The sequence below is a fragment of the Drosophila tropicalis genome, unplaced genomic scaffold (assembly GCF_018151085.1).
Source record: "Drosophila tropicalis isolate 14030-0801.00 unplaced genomic scaffold, ASM1815108v1 contig_593, whole genome shotgun sequence".
Classification (NCBI taxonomy): domain Eukaryota; kingdom Metazoa; phylum Arthropoda; class Insecta; order Diptera; family Drosophilidae; genus Drosophila; species Drosophila tropicalis.
Genome location: NW_027173070.1, coordinates 9,782,699 through 9,799,750, shown reverse-complemented (window position 1 = coordinate 9,799,750; position 17,052 = coordinate 9,782,699). Strand labels below are relative to the sequence as shown.

Here is a 17,052-nt window from a genome sequence, read left to right as displayed (position 1 = left end):
TTTTTTTTTTTTTTTTGTTTGTTTCTCCTTTTATTAATATGATTTTCTTTTAAGATGGACATTTAGAGTTTTTTGTGCGCAAAACATTCTTAGACATTTATACTATGTATATTCGAATAGAGTTATACTCTTGCAATCCTAAGCACAAACAACAACAAAACTTAATTTACAAATTAAACAAATCATCACATAAATCTGTTTTTTCTTTATCTTCTTAATTATTTATATACTTAAAGTACAAGTTTTTACAAAAAATCACAGCTATATGTCAACAAATTTGCTATCTACTCGATCGAAAAAACAACAAAAAAACATAACAGAAAACTTAAACCAAAGAACAAAAAAAATAAGCAGACAACCATTAAGAAGATAATTTAATTGAACCGACTGGACATTTTGATGCAGAGTTTGTCAATAAACATACAAACATCAATGAATTTCTTGTATTTGTATATAAGAAACAATTGTGGCCACGAATTTAAGACGTTTCGAAATTACATAGAACTAAAGTTCATAAATATAAACATCTTAAATTCGTGGCCGCCATTGTATATGTAAGTGTGTATAAAGCTACAAATATTAAGTTAGTATGTACATTAGGTTGAGCCTAAAAAATATGAAATTTTCAAAATTCCCCTAAAAATATTAAGGATACTTTCGAGGGTGCCAATAATAACAAACGTGAAAAACTTGAACAACTTTAAAAAACAAAACTTTGGAAGTTTTAAGATTTTTTTAGGCTGCAATCTAATCTGCACAGATTATCTTAAGATAGCTATCAAAGAAACAATAGCCTCTCCTTCATCTATTTTTTGGACTAGCGAAAATTGTACAATTGAAAATAATATAAAACGAATACAACAAAAATTGCAGCAAAATATCAGTAATCTAAACGTTTCTTTAGCCTGAAGAATTCGGCATTATCAATGCTAGTTAGATTATCCATATTTAAATGCCGCAAAGTACGTACACCCGACAAACGTTCCTCAATGTCCGTATACATGCGACGACAACGATAAATGGACAGAGTCTGAAGACACGAGCAGTTAACTATAATGGCATCGAGAGTATGCTCAGTCAATTGGCTACAGCCACTGATATGCAAGGCTCGTAGTCGTCGCAGTTTGCTGGTTACCACTTGAATAGTCTTATCGTTGATATTATAACAATCGGAAAGATCTAATTCTTCGATGGATGGACAATTAGAGGCGAGAGCCTCCATGCCTAAGAGAGATATTTGCTGACAATTTGAGAGTTGCAAACGTCGTAACTCAATATGCTTGAGGCCATATTTCAGAGAGACGTCGCTGATCTTGTTACAGCCACGTAGATTGAGTGATTGCAGACCACGCAACTGTTGTATATTATGACCCTCAAAGTCCTCCTCATTGATTAGATTCATTTCATAGGCGGCAAACATGGCTTGCTTGCGTCGAGCATCACGTACAATTTCCTCCTCGGCTTTGCTGCGTAAGGAGATCTTCACGGATCTTTCAGGTGAACCGCCGAAACTATCACGTTCGGCCAGTGTATGACTATACGGTGGGTAGAAATTCTCCATGGAAGAGTTTTCTGTACGATTTAACTCCAGTTTGGCTATACTTATACCCGTCAGGGCCACATCTGTAATCTGTGAAAGGACAAGATTAAAAACTAATCTTTAAGCAGAGAGAGAGAAAAAGTTACTAACCCTACAACAATTCTCCAATGAAAGTTCGCGTAGCCAACGCAATTGTCCAATTACAAATTGTATAGCCTCATCGGTTACTCCATTGATGCAATGACTCAAGTGCAGAATGCGTAGAGAACGCAAATTACTTGCTATGGACTTGATGCACTCTTCACAGATTTGTAAATATGATACATTAAGCTCCATAAGGATACTGTTCTCTTCGCGGGCCACTCCTTCGGTTATGCCATTGCTGGTGATGCCATTACACTTGGATATATCCAGAGATTTAAGATATTTTAATCTATATAAATGAGCTGCTCCCGCGTTCGTTATGCCCGTACAATTGCTGATCCTCAGTTCGGTTAATTGTGTATTGGCTTGTACTATGATGGCTAAGTTTTCATCATTTAGACACACTGTGCCAGATAAATCCAATATACTCAATTCCGGTTGACTGGCCAGGAATGAACGAATTGTGTTGGCATTTAATTGTCTGCAGCCGGCCAGATATAGACTCTGAAGTTGTAGATTCAATTCAATCACCTCCAACAGACTCTGTCCAATCAGAGTCTGACTGAAGTCCAGGGAGCGTAGAGTTTTCCTCTGTTGTGTGAGAATATTTAGTATATACTTAAACGTAAGCACTGATTCACTGGGACCAGATGAAGCTTCATTGGGATAGAAACGTCTGTGGATGGCATTGTGAAAGGCAATCTGACAACCGGACATATTTATAACCTCTAGCGAGGGCATGAATGAGGTCAGACGCAACAAAATGGCATCGGTGAGGTATTGATTCTCGCACAGGGTTAACTCCTTAATGCCAGATAAATGGGCAGCCAATTCACAGATGCCATTGGTCTGACTATCCAGAAAATTTGCCGACATGAACAGGGGCAGGCAACGCTTCACCGAAAGCACTTTAAGGTGGGGCAGTAGACGTAAAATGCCATACAATTGTTTATCACTCAAGTCCACATTATCGAGAGCCAAACTTTGAGCTGTCCGTCCAATGAATGTCATCAACTCCTGCACTTGACCCAAGGTAACATCTTCAAACACGAAATGACGAAAATATCTCTCAGATCGCATCAAGTCCACAGCCGGACTATGTTGATCGGATAACACACATTTGGAGAAACAGACACGGGTACGGCCCTTGAATTCACTTTGATCCAGGGCACAATGCCAACGCTGACAAGTGGCACCGCCAGCCAAAAGATCCGAGAAGCCCAAATAACTAAAAATTTTCGATATAATCTGCAATTGAAAAATTATAGTTTCTTGTCAGCTGACTTGTTACCAAAAATAGATATAGATACATATATGTATGTACATATATTCTCGATTTGATTATGTGTGTGGGTCTGGGACAGAATGGGTCACGCGAAATGAGTTGATTGATACATGTACATACATACATACATACATACATACATACATGTATATACATACCTATGCATGTGTATAACTTACCTCTAGGGGTAATTCATCAAAACCCGATTGCGAGTGTTCAAAGGAAGACATTCTTCTTGGCTATGTATATATGGGTGCTGCGTGGGTGTATTGTTATTTTTGGTAGCTGGCGTTGACCCCTAGATTCTGGGCAGACGTTAACTTGCCAGGCCGTTTGATGTTTCTTTTTTCTCTACGAATTAGCCCTTTGTTGTTGTCGTTGTTTATTTACTGTTGTACTTTACATATTTTGTTTTGGTTGTTAGATGTTTGGTGTATTTGTGAAATCCAAGTGTTTATCATCGAAGGTGTTAACTTTATCTTTGTATATTTTGTGTACATATATTTAATGGTATATTCAATGTTTATAGCTGTATTTATCACGTGAAATTAGCGCAGTTATTCCCTGGCAGCCGTTATTTTGTGGCTATCTCAGTTATAAATGCGACAGGCTTAGAGGCCTAGCTTGTACCTGTGTGCGTATACTTAATTTTCCGTCTGAATAAAATTCACCACAATTCACAAACTCCCCACAAATCAGCTGTTTCAATGTAGTAACAGTGGCGTCAGTGCTAAGGTCTGAGTCATTCATTTTGGCAAAGCGAAAATAGGCAACTGGGCGAATTCCGAGACAGTGCGACTCGAAATAAGCGAATTCGATGGGGCGAATTTTCGCAAAAGCTAAGGCGAATTCCATTGACGGTGACGGTGACATCAGATATCCAACTAGATTTTTGTTTTTTTGCAATAATTTTGCTTATTAAACCAAAACAATGGCCGATCCCAAGTTCCAAAACCTACCAGGAATAGTAAGTGTAACGTAGTTATAATAAATATATTCAAAAACAAAGTTTGTATTTTCTTCTAGGCTTATGACCAACCCGATGTGTATGAGACACCCGATGAGCCCGAAGGTGAAAACACATCTGACTTCTATGATGAGGAACCGGAGAATGAAGCGATTGAACGATTGCACATCTCGGCGAATGTGGCACACAAACGTTTCAGTGGAGCCACTTTGGAGGGCAGTGTTGACTTCTCTGAGAGCATTGGACGACGTATCGGGCGAGGCTATGATATGCGTGGAGTTGGCAGTGGCGACTATATGCTTGTGGGTCAAGGTGAAAAGGAGACGCCTGTGCAAAAATGTCAACGCTTGCAGATTGAAATGAATGAGCTACTCAATGAAGTGGCCGCCCTGCAAGTAGATCGCAAAATTGCCGACGAAGAGAAACAGTCCTATGACGCGGTGGCTACGGTTATTAGTACAGCAAAGAAAGTGCTGGAATCTTTGAAGCTTGAGCAAGTGCTGGGCAAAGAACAGGTTCCCAATAGCAAACAAGTGAAAGCCCTCATTAGCCAGGTAGAAGAGTTCAAGCAATCCGGTGTCCTAACTGCCATTCCCACACCTGGAACCGATTTTGCAGCAACAGCTCGTGTGGCAAGTCTTGAGCAGCGTCTATACCAACTGGAAAAGGCTGTGGGCGCTCAGCCAGATAAACTAAGTCGCTTGAGCTCTGTTACCAACACCTCAAACGTTCTGGAGGCAGTGCGTCAGTTGAGCACAAAAGCCGCTCTCCTTCAACCCGAAAAACTCGATGCTATAGAACAACGTCTATCCACGCTAACTGGCAAAATGGATGCCATTGCTGAAAAATCCAGCGGCAGTACCCAGGATGCTAAGCGTGATCAGAAGATCGTTGAACTCTATGATATAGCCAAGAGGACAGAGCCTGTCGTTGAGATATTACCACATGTAATTGAACGTATGCAGGCCCTGGAGGCCCTACACAAATATGGTGAGACAAATATATTTTCCCTTACCTTATTAATATTCAATTAAATTATTTTCTATTAGCGAACAATTTCGCAATGATCATAGCCGAAATTGAACAGAAGCAGGGTACCATTACCACGAGTCTGGTTAATAATAAAGAACTGCTGCATTCGGTCCAGGAAACATTTGCCCAAAATCTCGAAACGATTAACAGCAAGGTAGCCAAGGTGGAGCAACGTGTAACGGCAATTACGGCAGCTAAATAGTCATCAAATGCTCAGCATACATTACATACCAACTTCTACTATACTAAAAATCAGAATTAATTATTATTTATATATATATTGTAACTGAATTAAAAAAGACGGTGAATTTAGTATTATTGTTTACTTTTACTTGAGGGCTGCATCGTCTGCGATTTCTGTTAATTTAACGCCCTGTTAACTTAATTACAGCGAATTCATCTATGAGTGGCGAATTCGGTTATGTTTTTTGTTATTGGCGAGCGGTCCAGAAATTTAATTGTGATTAAGAAAAATAATTGAAATATTAAATAATTAAAGTTTTGTTTTCGCCCAGAAGCAGTATAGAGGATTTACTAGCTTGTGTAAGTTAAATATTAATTAAAAGTTCCCCCCACCGGTCCGACTGCAGTGGTTAGAATACCACTAAGAAAAAGAAGAGAAAAAAAACTGATGACGGGGCGCGATCCAATTGGACGTACATATGTGATATGACATACTTTTATGTAGAAGAGGTGGAGGAGGTGGGCAACGATATTGCAGTTAATTTGAATGTTCTTGCAAATTGTAGGCATCATCTCATCATCATGAAGATCAAGGAATTGCAAAAGACGGTGAACATTGCCTGGTCGCCGGCCAAGCAAGAGCAAATTCTTTTAGCTGCCGGCACAGCGGCTCAACAGTTTGATTCCAATGCCAGCTCAACACTCGAAGTCTATTCACCAAATTTTAGTGATGCCACCTACGAATTGGAGCTAAAGGGCAGCGTGCCCAGTCAGTATAAGTGAGTTCCGAAAGTAGTTCTTGACGGGATTAGATATAATAATCTTGGCTTTATTTGCAGATTCCAAAAAGTAATTTGGAGTCCCACGGGTGGATCGAATGGTCTCATTGTTGGTGGCTGTGAAGCTGGTCATATTAATATATACTCAGCAGGAAAGCTGCTAGCCAATGAGGAGTCCCTAGTTGCCCAACAGGATAAGCACACCGGTGCTGTCAGTGGCTTGGATTTTAATCCATTTCAAAATAATTTACTAGCCTCATGTGCTTCCGAATCTGAGATTTATATTTGGGACTTAAACAACCCCGCTACGCATATGAATCCTGGGGCAAAGACCCAACCCCTAGAAGATGTGAAAAATGTGGCGTGGAATCGACAGGTGCAGCATATATTAGCTTCGGTCTTTAGCTCACGTTGTGTTATCTGGGATTTGCGTAAGAGTCAACAAATTATTAAGCTCTCTGATACCCAATCTCGTGTCCGATGGCATGCCATTGAATGGCATCCGGAGGCAGCTACGCAAGTCTGGTTGGCCTCCGAGGATGATCAGGCGCCGGTTGTACAGCTTTGGGATCTACGTTATGCCACAGCCCCGGCCAAGACATATCAGATACACAATCGTGGAGTTTTGGGCATGTCGTGGTGCCTACAGGATCCCGATTTAATGGTATCCTGCGGCAAGGATAATCATATCTACTGCTGGAATCCAAATACGAAAATACCAGAAGGAGAAATCCTCTCAGAAGTGGCCACTACAGCATCTTGGTATTCTGATGTACAATTCTGTCCCAGAAATCCTGCTCTGGTTGCTAGTGCCAGCCTTGAAGGATCTGTATCGATTTATTCCTTGAACGGCGGAACTCATCATTTGGTTCAGACATCCAATAAAATTGCCGACTCTTTTCCTGGCATGGATCAATTTGCCCAAGAGCCAGTGCCTCAACAGGCCACCCAAGTTGTCTATCATGATCTCGTGCGTGCACCCAAATGGATGAAGCGACCATGTGGCGTTGCCTTTGGGGTAAATTCCATCAAATATGTCGTGTTTTATAGTTACTTAATTTCCTTTTCTATCTAGTTTGGTGGCAAACTGGTCAGTTTCAATGGCACTTCGAAATCCGTCAAGATTAGCCAACTGACCACTGAAACGACACTGGTGGAGCGTGCCCAAGCCCTGGAGCGTTCACTAGCCGATGCCAATTATGGGGATTATTGTCGCCAACGTGCAGATGATACAGCGGATCAGCATGGTCGCTATCTTTGGTACTTTATCAAGGCTAATTTTGAATTGAATCCCAAAGAGGAAATGCTTAATCTTTTGGGTAAGCCAAAGTCTTAAGAGACATGTTCAAGAAGAAACATCATTTCTCTCTCCCTCCAACTACAGGCTACAATAAGGACGATATCGATGTCAAGTTCAACAAGTTTATCAAGGAAAACGAAACGAATTCTCAATCTGATGTGGACACTCTAACCACCCGCATTTCCACATTAACCCATGTGAGTGTTAGTTTTAGCTCTGCCTTAGTCTTATCTATACTAAAGCTATCAGTAACAAATGGCTTGACCCCCTCCATCTACATTCTCTCTTCCCTTCTGAATTTAATTTTCAACATAATTTCATGCTGCTTAGAGTGACTCTTCTGAGGTCGAGTGCGATCAGAGTACCAATTACAGTACAGATAATTCAGTAAGCGGTTCCTCATCGAGAAAAAGATTTAGAGAATAGATTTTTTTGTTTGTTTGTCTTAAGTTTATTGAGTTTAACGCTTGCTGTTTTTGTTAATTGAAGTTAAATTCATTCTAAATTTTTTATAATCCTTCAGCAAACTTTGGATAACAATGCAATCGATGGCCAGAATCACAATGATTTTGCCTCACTTTCCACGGTCAGACCACAATTTAAAATTCCAAGTGGTGAACGTAAGTAGAAATAAAATTTGGATGAATATTAAATTAAAAAATCAAATTATTTTCAGATGCCGACAGTCTTATAGCCGAGGCCATACTAACAGGAAACACGGAAGCTGCTGTTGAATTGTGTCTGGAAGCCCAACGTATACCAGAGGCATTGATTATAGCCTCAACTGCTGGCATTGAAGTGCTAAACCGTACGCAAAGTCGTTATCTAATGCAACAGAAACAGAGTGAATTGTCGCATGTGATCTCTGCTTTGGTCACAAGGGATTGGTTGGATTTCGTGAACCGTTGCACAATGGATTCGTGGAAGGAGGCTCTGGTAGCTGCCCTCAAGCATAGTGAACGCAAACTGGTGGACATTTGTGAGCGTCTGGGTGATCGTTTGTTAAGCGAGTCTGGCAATAGTTTGGAATTCACTCGGAATGCCATGTTGTGTTACATCTGTGCCGGAAGTATTGATAAATTGGTCAGTGCCTGGTATCAATTAAAACAATTGGAGCAGAAAAATCAGGGTTATAAACTAAATACCCAAGAACTTCAAGATCTTGCCGAGGTGGTAATGCTTATGAGCAAATCCCTCGAACAACAGGGTATAGCTGTTGATTTGGCCGGACGATTTGCAGGTTTCATATCGGAATATGGTGGACTGTTGGCCTCACAGGGAGCCTTGACAGCAGCTCTCCAGTATATAACCACATTGGGTAGCGGCAGTCAAGATGAACAGTTGACTGGGCTAAAGGAGCGTCTGCATAATGCTGTCCATTTAGACTATGGCAGTCAAGTGAATCCAGTGAATAGGCAGCAGCCAACTGCTGCAACTGGTTACCAACAACAGCCACGTGGTGGACGTGGTTCCTTCTCGCATCCAACACCGTTTAATCCATACCAGCCACCACAGCAGACACAACAACCAAGTTGGCCCGCTCCTGCTGCTCCTGTACAACCTGCACCGGCAGCAGTTGCTCCACCACAAATCTTTAATTCGCAACCAATTAAGGCCGAACCGGCTATGGCTCATCCTCCACGACCACTTAGTAATGCCAGTTCATCAGGTGGACCGCCACCACAAGTTGGTGGACCAAGTGCGCCAACTGGTCTGCACGCTCGCTCTAAATATGTGCTAGACCCTTCAGTAGCAGCTCCCGGTAGTTCTTATGGCATGGCCTATAACCCAATGCCTGCACCGGTTCCATCGGCGGTTCCCTTTACTGGGGCAGTTCCAACCAGTGCACCGAATGTCTATAATAGTCAGACCTTCAACACAAATCCCTTGGGAGGAAATCAATCGTATAATCCCACACCATTTGCTGGATCCGGACCGCAGCCTGGTAATTATCTGCCTGGTGTGGCGCCAATTGACACAATGCCATCAGTTGCACCTGCCGCTGGTGCACCGCCTCCAATGCAGAATATTCAACGTAATCCTACACCACCCCCCGGCTGGAATGATCCGCCTGCATTGAAGTCCTCGAGAGTGGTGAGTTGACTATCATTAAGTGGTTTTGCTTAATTCATTGTCCATTAACCTCTTCCCGCTCTTTTAGCCCAAACCTAAACCAACAGTGGAGCCGACAGCTGCACCCATTTTGCATCCAATATTTGGTGTGGATCCAAATCAGAATCAAAATGGTTATACCGATCCAAATGCTCAATATCAGCAGCAAGGACCACCACCGACGGGAGGATTGAATCAACCTTACTTCAATCCAGCTGCCGTCAATAATAATCCTTTACAACAGCAGCCACAAGGATACCTACAGCCACAGCAGCAGCAGCAACAATTGCCTCCACAGCAGCAACAGTGGCAACAGCAGCAGCCGATCCAGACTATTGGCTACACGGAGCAGCCTACAGCCATACAACGTCAACCGGAATTGCCCAAAGAGAAGCCACCACTGCCAGAGGAATATATCTATTTGCAAACCGTACTCGAAGAACTTAAGAACCGTTGTCTTAGTGCCACCAATGATCCAGTAAGTTTTAACTTTAAGTGGATCATGCTTTTAGCCCTTTGAATATATTATTTCTCTCTCTTCTTCAGCGCACTAAACGCAAGTTTGTGGATGTTGTGAAACGTTTAGAGAATCTATACGATTGCCTACGTGATGGCAGGGTAAGGAAATATCTATAGCTATGCTAGATAAACTGATAAACTAATGGGTCCTTTTTTTTTTTTTTTGCAGCTTACTCCTACGACGGTGCAATATTTGAATCAAATAATACAACACATTCAAATAAATGATTATGCCAATGCTTTGGAGATCCATACACGTATTGCTTTTGGCACAGATTTTGCTCAATGTGCTGGCTTTATGCAGGGATTGAAAGTATTGCTACAATCGGCTTCCGAATTGCAATTGGTCTTGCGTTAATGGTTATATCTTATCCTGTCATATATATATTAATATATAATTCTTCTGTTCTGTGTCTTAAATGCTTTGTCTATCTTGCTCTTACTCGCCTCCATCCTTTTAACTTTTGCTGATTTCCCATGCTATTTGTATTTTATTTAATTTTTTTTTTATTACATTTTTTCGTAACTTGTGCCCAATATAAAATATATATCTACTTTGTGTACTGAACAATACATAGCAATATTATATTTCAATTGAAGAAGAAAAACAATAAACAATAAGACTACAATATTAAATACACAATATAATCAAAAAAAAAAAAAAAAATTGTTTTAAAAAAAGTTTCTTAATTATTGTTTTTTAAACTTAAATCTAATTCAAACTGGGACATAAGTTTTGGGAATTTAAAATTCTACAATAACTTGGGTTGATTGCGTATATTTTCCAGATCCAGCATGGGCTCTGCTTGCTGATTCTGATGCTGAGGTGATCCTGGGCTCATTTCATCCTCCGGTAATAAACGATATTTCTTGAGGTATTTATAAGATGCATTCGACATATTATTCGGACTTTGTGCAGCGGTTAAATTATCAATTTGACGCAGAGGCTCGGCCATGGGGCTGCGTGGAGCATTGGAGGATGAAGCCGGCAAATCCCCCGATACATGCAGTTCCCTCATCAATTCATCGACAGGTTGACGCAAATACTTGAGGGCCAATTCATTCATGACCAGGCTCTTCTCGGTGTTGGGTTTTGTAATGTGCATGGGCATGGGCATTATTTTGCCATTTGGAGTGTTGGCTCGATAACCAGTAGATTGGGCCATAGGCCGGGGAGACTGGTATTGATTAGGTTGAGTACGAACGACTTTGGGATTGCAAGGAGGCGGTGCTGGTTCTTCTTCCTCTATTATGTAGTCCTGAATAATTGGAGTGTGGCGCTTGACTGAGGATAAAGATTAGTAATAATAGAAAACCACATTGAAACTTTACTACTTACCATTGTTATTTTGATTGATTGTTATAATTTCACACTGGCATCCTGTTGATGTCTTGGTAGAAGGTGCAGTTCGTGTTTGCTGCTGTTTGACCAACGACTCGCAGAATTGTTTCAGTTGACGCTGCTCATCACGCATCGTCTCCAACAAAGACACCAGCGCAGCCAAATCCTGCTTATGGACCAAATTACTAACATCCAGTGAGCACGCACCACCACCAATGGTTAATGGAGAAGTGGCTGGAGGGGATCTATTCAAATTATCCGTTTGTGTGCTTACACAAATAGTGAGGACATCGCTAACCGATCGCGGAGATGGCAAATAATCTATATCCCTTCGTTTTTCCATATAGCAAATTGGGTTATTAGCCGTTGCAGGAGGAGGTGTTACTGCTGATCCTGTTGTTGAATAGATGCGGTCTCTAGGTATAATAATATATTCATTGCTCACTGTGGAACCAGAGGAGCTGCTGGTCAGATTAGTATTGTGGTTATGTGTGTGGGTAGGACGGGGTCCCAACTCTGTGGATAGGACTGGCGGAAAGTTAACACGAGGCAGCATTTGCTTCTTCCAAGATGCAAAACTAGGGGGAGTTGGCGCCGGTTGAGTTTTGGGATCTGCGTTATTTTGTGATTGCATGGATGTGGGTGGAACTCCTGAAGGTGCATTCGGACCAAATATCAAGGAAACTTCCGGTACTATGGGCTTGACAGTCTGTTCATTGGTTGCCATATCCATGCCCATTGGCATCCCTGCACACGGCCTGGGTGCGGCGCGCGGCAACATATCTTCCGTTTCGAGCTCAAACATATTTCGTTTTATAAAATTGAATTCGAGCGGGAGATTTTAGAACAAAATACAAACGAACAACGATAGCGGTACTAGAGATGGTATTCCTGTCAACTACGGCTACCACAATAAAGATACAGTCATCTGTTATCGATTGTAAATGTTGATATCGATTTTCAGGGACGGAGAGTTGACAAATGAATCATTTGTACAAAATAGATTTCCAGATTTTACAACAAAAGTGAAACATAATGCCCAGTCAAGAGAACATTGAAATCGGCTTAACAGCCACGCCCACGCCTCCAACAAGCACAACAACTACTGTGCCTTCCACTGAGGAGCCACAAAATGTGCGTGAATTAAGCCAAACCGATCATTTGAATCGAAGACTATTGAAGTCCCTACTGGAATCCATGCAGACATCGGTGGGACCCGCTGTGCAGGCCAACGAGGATGACGACAATGATTCAACCAACAATGATTTCGAAGAATAAAGTTTTATATTTACATTGTCATTGTTGTTTGGTCATTGTTTTTTTAAAACTACATCTAATAGTGAACTAGGTATAAATTGCCTACAATCGATCATCGGTTCCTAAATGCGACGTCGCTTGCTACTTTGGACAGGTGGAGGCGTTGTTGAGGGGCTAATGGATTCATTTGACATAGAACCACGAGTACGTTTGGCTGGTCGTTTGGGTAAATCCAGAACCTTGACAGCCACAGCCGCTGCTTTTTTATCCTTGTCCGCATCTTTGGTAGAGTTCGACGACTGTGATCCCGAAACTTTAGGTGGACCAGAAGCAGCTACAAAGTTTAAATATTAGCATTATGGGTCTCTTTTGATAAGTCTTAGGTACTCACCTTTGCCATTTGTACTAGAGTCACTGCCAACCGCAGCTTCGCTGGGTTCCTTTTCCTCACCAATGGCAGCAGGCGCATCCACAGACTTTAATAATGCACCATAGTCTTGTTCGGGAAGACTAAATTCGCGTTCCTCATTCGGAAATGGCAGAGATTCGAGATCATCAAGTTCTTTCAACTTGTACATAGTACCCAAGTGCCTCCAAATTAATTCACTGGGTATTTCACGATTCAAAGATTTCGACAGGCGCTGGGCAATACAGGACATATAGAAGTGCTTGTTGATGCCCACAGGACGTAGCCCCTCCATGGCATGAAACAGTTGCACCTCTTCCTCGGCCGACCATTCATGATGATAATGTACAACAGAGTGCTGGTTTGCAGAGAACATGTCCACAAAAAAAAAAAAAATACAAGAACTTCAGATGGAAAACAACAAACCGAACCGTAACCGGATTCAGAGTTGCCAACTTGTGTGAACTCCTTGCATAGAGTTGTTGATAGGCATTTAGGGCTACTAAAACTAATCCGTCCATCCCTAACTAATCGCGAAAAAGGGCCATCTCTAGTTTGGGTGTGTATCTATACATTTTTTTTTACTCATCAACTCGCGTTATTTTGGAAATTTTAAAGAAATAATTAAGTTACTTGGCTGGTAAATAACTAAATAAATAGTCTGAATAATAGTCTATGTCTATGTAGTTGTGTTTGTGTGTGTGCGTATATATATCTAACTAAATGGTCTGTGTCTGTTTATCTATCAATCCATCTAGCCCTCTATGGCAGATGTTTGCGTATATATTTCTGTGCGGACCAACCTATTTTTCCCCTACTACTATTTGCAATTAAGCGAATCTCTTTATCAATCACTTTTACTATCCTGCTATTAAATCACTGGCCCTGACAGCAATATATATATGTACATATATACAAATGTATATAGCAATGTCAAGGTCAGATAATGGGCTGAATAAATTAATTAGCGATCGATTAAATTAATCCTACTAAAAATGAAAAGTTCTCATCCTTCTTTCACTCTTCTTCTTTCTCTCTTACTCATCATCTATTACTCTCGTCTCTTGTAAATTTTTTGCCTGTTCCTGTTTAATGTTGTGTAAAAAACAAAACAAAACCGAAATTTTGCAGCAAACGAAATCCTATTCTTCTTTATTATTACTTTCCAGCAAACAAAAGAAAAGTCTTAAATTGCAAAAAATTGCCAAAGCGAATTTCAAGCCAAAAACCAAAGCACACAACCAACACTACATACAAAAAAAGAATTTAACCAGATTAAAACCCATCCCACGAACCCCAAAAAAAAACGAATCTACCTTATCTCTCTCTCTGAATCACTGAGTGAACCCATTTTCAACCATAGGCCTATCCGAGACAGCCATCATGGACGTAATGTCATCATCCTTACAACAGCAACGGATTGTCGTTGATCAGCTGCGCCGGGAGGCGGCCATCGACCGGCAAACCGTATCGGAATCATGCAACAAAATGATGAAATATATAACAGAGCATGAGCAGGAGGATTATCTGTTGACTGGTTTCACCAGCCAAAAGGTTAATCCGTTCCGTGAGAAATCCTCATGCACAGTGCTTTAAGGCGGTCGATGCAAAATTGGAGGAGTTGGAGCGATGCGCGGCCGAGGCGAGAAGAAGAAGAAACGATGGATCAATGGATCAAGCAAGCAATTCTCAGATTTCGTATTTAAGTTCTAAAGTTGATGACACCAGTACCAGTCGAAAGCCACCTGGAACCACGTATGCATATGTATATCCTCTATATCTAAATATATATATATATATTTCTAAATGTGTATGTGTGTAAATTGAAGAGTAAATACAAAAAAAAAAAAAAAAAAACCAACACTTACAATAAGCAATACTATTAAAATCCAGAAAACAAATATATCAACAACCAAAAAAAATAAAATATACCTACTAAATCTATATATTCTATGTACCAATCCAATGTTAACAAGTGTTATTTATACATACATATGTGAAAAATGTGTACAAGAGAAGCTAGGCCCAGAAATATCAAGCAAAAAAACCAACAACAAATTCTTCTCCCTCCAAAACGCCCTTCGTATCCGTTATATATTTGTTTATATCTTTGCTAACTGATAACACGAATATCCCAACCAAAAAATTTAATAACAAAGCGGACAACCATAAGATACATATGTTTATCTGTATATGATATATATAATATATATCTATATATGTACTAGCAATCCCAACAAATTGACAAAAGTATAAGAAATAAACGTAATCAAATCAGAAACACACAAAAACTGAAAGCAAAACTTAATTTTTCAAACAAACCAAAAAACTGTTGAATTTTAAAGCAAAGAGTAATAACAACCCTTTCGCCACCGCGAGAGGGGAAACTACTAACGAAACATTTACATATATATGCGAAGAAAAAGAAAAGAACAAAAGCATATTATTATTATTATTGAATTATAATTACTTTACAAAAAAGCTTTAAAACTTATTGCAAAATCTTAGTGCGTTTATTATATCAAAAGCAAAAGTTTTTCCTAGTAAAATTATATATAAAAAAAATACTTATATCAACAAACAAGAACAACAACAACAACACATAATAATTGCATTAAAGCAAATATTCAAAATGAAAAATATATACCTACTATATATACATAAATAATGTATACATAAATATATATATATTTATTATTCCTCTCTCTCTAGCGTAGTTTTCGCCATTTTTTCAAATTCACACTTTTTTTGTGCACTTTAGAGCCATAATTTATTAATCAGATCAACGAGAAAAATAATCAAACTGGAATCGAAAAAAAAAAAACGCCAAGAAAAAGAAAGATACAAATTCGAAAAATTTTGGATGGAAAAATGTGTGATTTTTCTTTCTGCTTTATTTTTTATCCTAGTCACTCGAAAGTCATATTCATGTGAAAATAAGATTGCAATTGGCATGAAGAGGCAAAGTACACTTAAAAAGTAAAAGTTATTTTTATATATACACTAAATAATGGTAATGAGCATAAATCTATATGGTATTGGAATGAAATGAAACGATCCTCTAAGTATATAAGGAATGTACCTCATTACAAAATTCATACACATACAAAATTCATTTTTCTAATCGGTTCTTCCAAATGTTGGCATTTAAGTACAAAAGAAATCCAAAAATTGGCAGTGATTTTTGTCTTAGTTTTAAATTGTTAAGCCAAAAGTAAATCAATTATTTGCTAGTAGAGAAAAAACACACATTTTTTTGTTTGCCTTTTTAGAAAGTTCTAAAAAATGTTCGTTTTGTCAAATGTGGACTTTGAATCAAATTTTGCTGTCGTGAGCAAACAGCAAAATTTTATACAAAACCCTCGAATGATCCGATCTTCACACAATTCCATAAATATTCCAGGCTTTGGATAGTCAAAACTGCAGTTGACTGGATAAGCCTAGAAATTTTTTTTTTTTTAACTTTTCGATTCAAGACATAAAAAAGAAGATGATACATATAGAGGATTTCTCGATAGATCACAGATGTCGCGCAACTATCCATTGGAGCACGGATGGATTTGCTGCAATTTCCAATCCATCGACAGATCCTTATGTGCTGGAATTATATTATATCTAATACACACACACATATATATTAACTAATTAATATCTGAATGAAATTATGAAATAAATCATCCAAAACAAAGCGCATATAAGTTTTTGCATCATCATCAACGAAACTTTCAACAATTTTTATTCACTTTAAATTTGCAAAAGGTAAAATAAAATTTAAAATTATCAATACACCAAAGGAATACAAACAATTAAAAAACAAAAACACAAAAAAGAAGAATTAACAACGAGATCGTATTTGTATTTTATTCGACATTGATTGATTAAATATCAAATATTTTGAAATCGACTCTCTTTTTGCCCTCTATTCGGTGGCATTGGACGATGTCTTTAACACAAAAATAAAACAAAATATTGTATTGAAAATGTATCTGCAAAATAAGCATTTGAAATATGTATTTATATTGTACTCCAAATGAACAAAAACCCATAAACAAAAAATGAATGAATAATCGTTTGCTTGAATTCCAAAAAAAAAAAAAAAAAAAAAACAAGAAGTATGAAAAATAAAAAAAAAGCCCTGAAGCGGTAACTAATTTAGATCAGTTATCTCTAGCGGTGAGCACCGAGT

General features: G+C 39.2%; 6 protein-coding genes across 8 annotated transcripts; 3 read left to right on the top strand and 3 right to left on the bottom strand.

Moving 5' to 3' along the window:
- Positions 1–19: 19 nt before the first annotated feature.
- LOC137577423 (uncharacterized) lies at positions 20–3,778 on the bottom strand. Of its 2 annotated transcripts, none has more exons than XM_068290889.1 (3): positions 3,149–3,778; positions 1,691–2,932; positions 20–1,630 (listed from the first exon to the last, which is right to left on the bottom strand). In XM_068290889.1, the coding sequence occupies exons 1-3, from the start codon at positions 3,197–3,199 to the stop codon at positions 881–883; spliced, it is 2,043 nt and encodes a 680-aa protein (XP_068146990.1). In that variant the 5' UTR covers positions 3,200–3,778; the 3' UTR covers positions 20–880. The 2 variants fall into 2 exon arrangements, with proteins under 2 accessions (XP_068146990.1, XP_068146991.1); XM_068290890.1 differs by having other exon boundaries at positions 1,691–2,866.
- Positions 3,779–3,794: 16 nt separating this feature from the next.
- DCTN2-p50 (dynactin subunit 2) lies at positions 3,795–5,280 on the top strand. The gene is made up of 3 exons (XM_068290891.1): positions 3,795–3,936; positions 3,996–4,926; positions 4,986–5,280. Exons 1-3 carry the CDS (start codon positions 3,901–3,903, stop codon positions 5,168–5,170), a joined length of 1,152 nt encoding a protein of 383 aa, XP_068146992.1. The 5' UTR covers positions 3,795–3,900; the 3' UTR covers positions 5,171–5,280.
- Positions 5,281–5,378: 98 nt separating this feature from the next.
- Positions 5,379–10,432, top strand: Sec31 (secretory 31). The gene is made up of 10 exons (XM_068289325.1): positions 5,379–5,511; positions 5,718–5,930; positions 5,991–6,948; positions 7,006–7,249; positions 7,315–7,427; positions 7,754–7,850; positions 7,907–9,324; positions 9,392–9,820; positions 9,889–9,960; positions 10,031–10,432. The coding sequence occupies exons 2-10, from the start codon at positions 5,734–5,736 to the stop codon at positions 10,217–10,219; spliced, it is 3,717 nt and encodes a 1,238-aa protein (XP_068145426.1). The 5' UTR covers positions 5,379–5,511; positions 5,718–5,733; the 3' UTR covers positions 10,220–10,432.
- ana2 (anastral spindle 2) lies at positions 10,414–12,094 on the bottom strand. Its single transcript, XM_068289326.1, has 2 exons — positions 11,201–12,094; positions 10,414–11,146 (listed from the first exon to the last, which is right to left on the bottom strand). The coding sequence occupies exons 1-2, from the start codon at positions 12,006–12,008 to the stop codon at positions 10,614–10,616; spliced, it is 1,341 nt and encodes a 446-aa protein (XP_068145427.1). The 5' UTR covers positions 12,009–12,094; the 3' UTR covers positions 10,414–10,613.
- Positions 12,095–12,468: 374 nt separating this feature from the next.
- On the bottom strand, positions 12,469–13,337 carry MrgBP (MRG/MORF4L binding protein). The gene is made up of 2 exons (XM_068289710.1): positions 12,852–13,337; positions 12,469–12,794 (listed from the first exon to the last, which is right to left on the bottom strand). Exons 1-2 carry the CDS (start codon positions 13,240–13,242, stop codon positions 12,583–12,585), a joined length of 603 nt encoding a protein of 200 aa, XP_068145811.1. The 5' UTR covers positions 13,243–13,337; the 3' UTR covers positions 12,469–12,582.
- A 33-nt stretch (positions 13,338–13,370) lies between these two features.
- Positions 13,371–16,659, top strand: Ggamma1 (guanine nucleotide-binding protein subunit gamma-1). Of its 2 annotated transcripts, none has more exons than XM_068289711.1 (2): positions 13,371–13,506; positions 14,036–16,659. In XM_068289711.1, exon 2 carries the CDS (start codon positions 14,250–14,252, stop codon positions 14,460–14,462), a length of 213 nt encoding a protein of 70 aa, XP_068145812.1. In that variant the 5' UTR covers positions 13,371–13,506; positions 14,036–14,249; the 3' UTR covers positions 14,463–16,659. The 2 variants fall into 2 exon arrangements, with proteins under 2 accessions (XP_068145812.1, XP_068145813.1); XM_068289712.1 differs by having other exon boundaries at positions 13,373–13,506; positions 14,230–16,659.
- Positions 16,660–17,052: the final 393 nt, after the last annotated feature.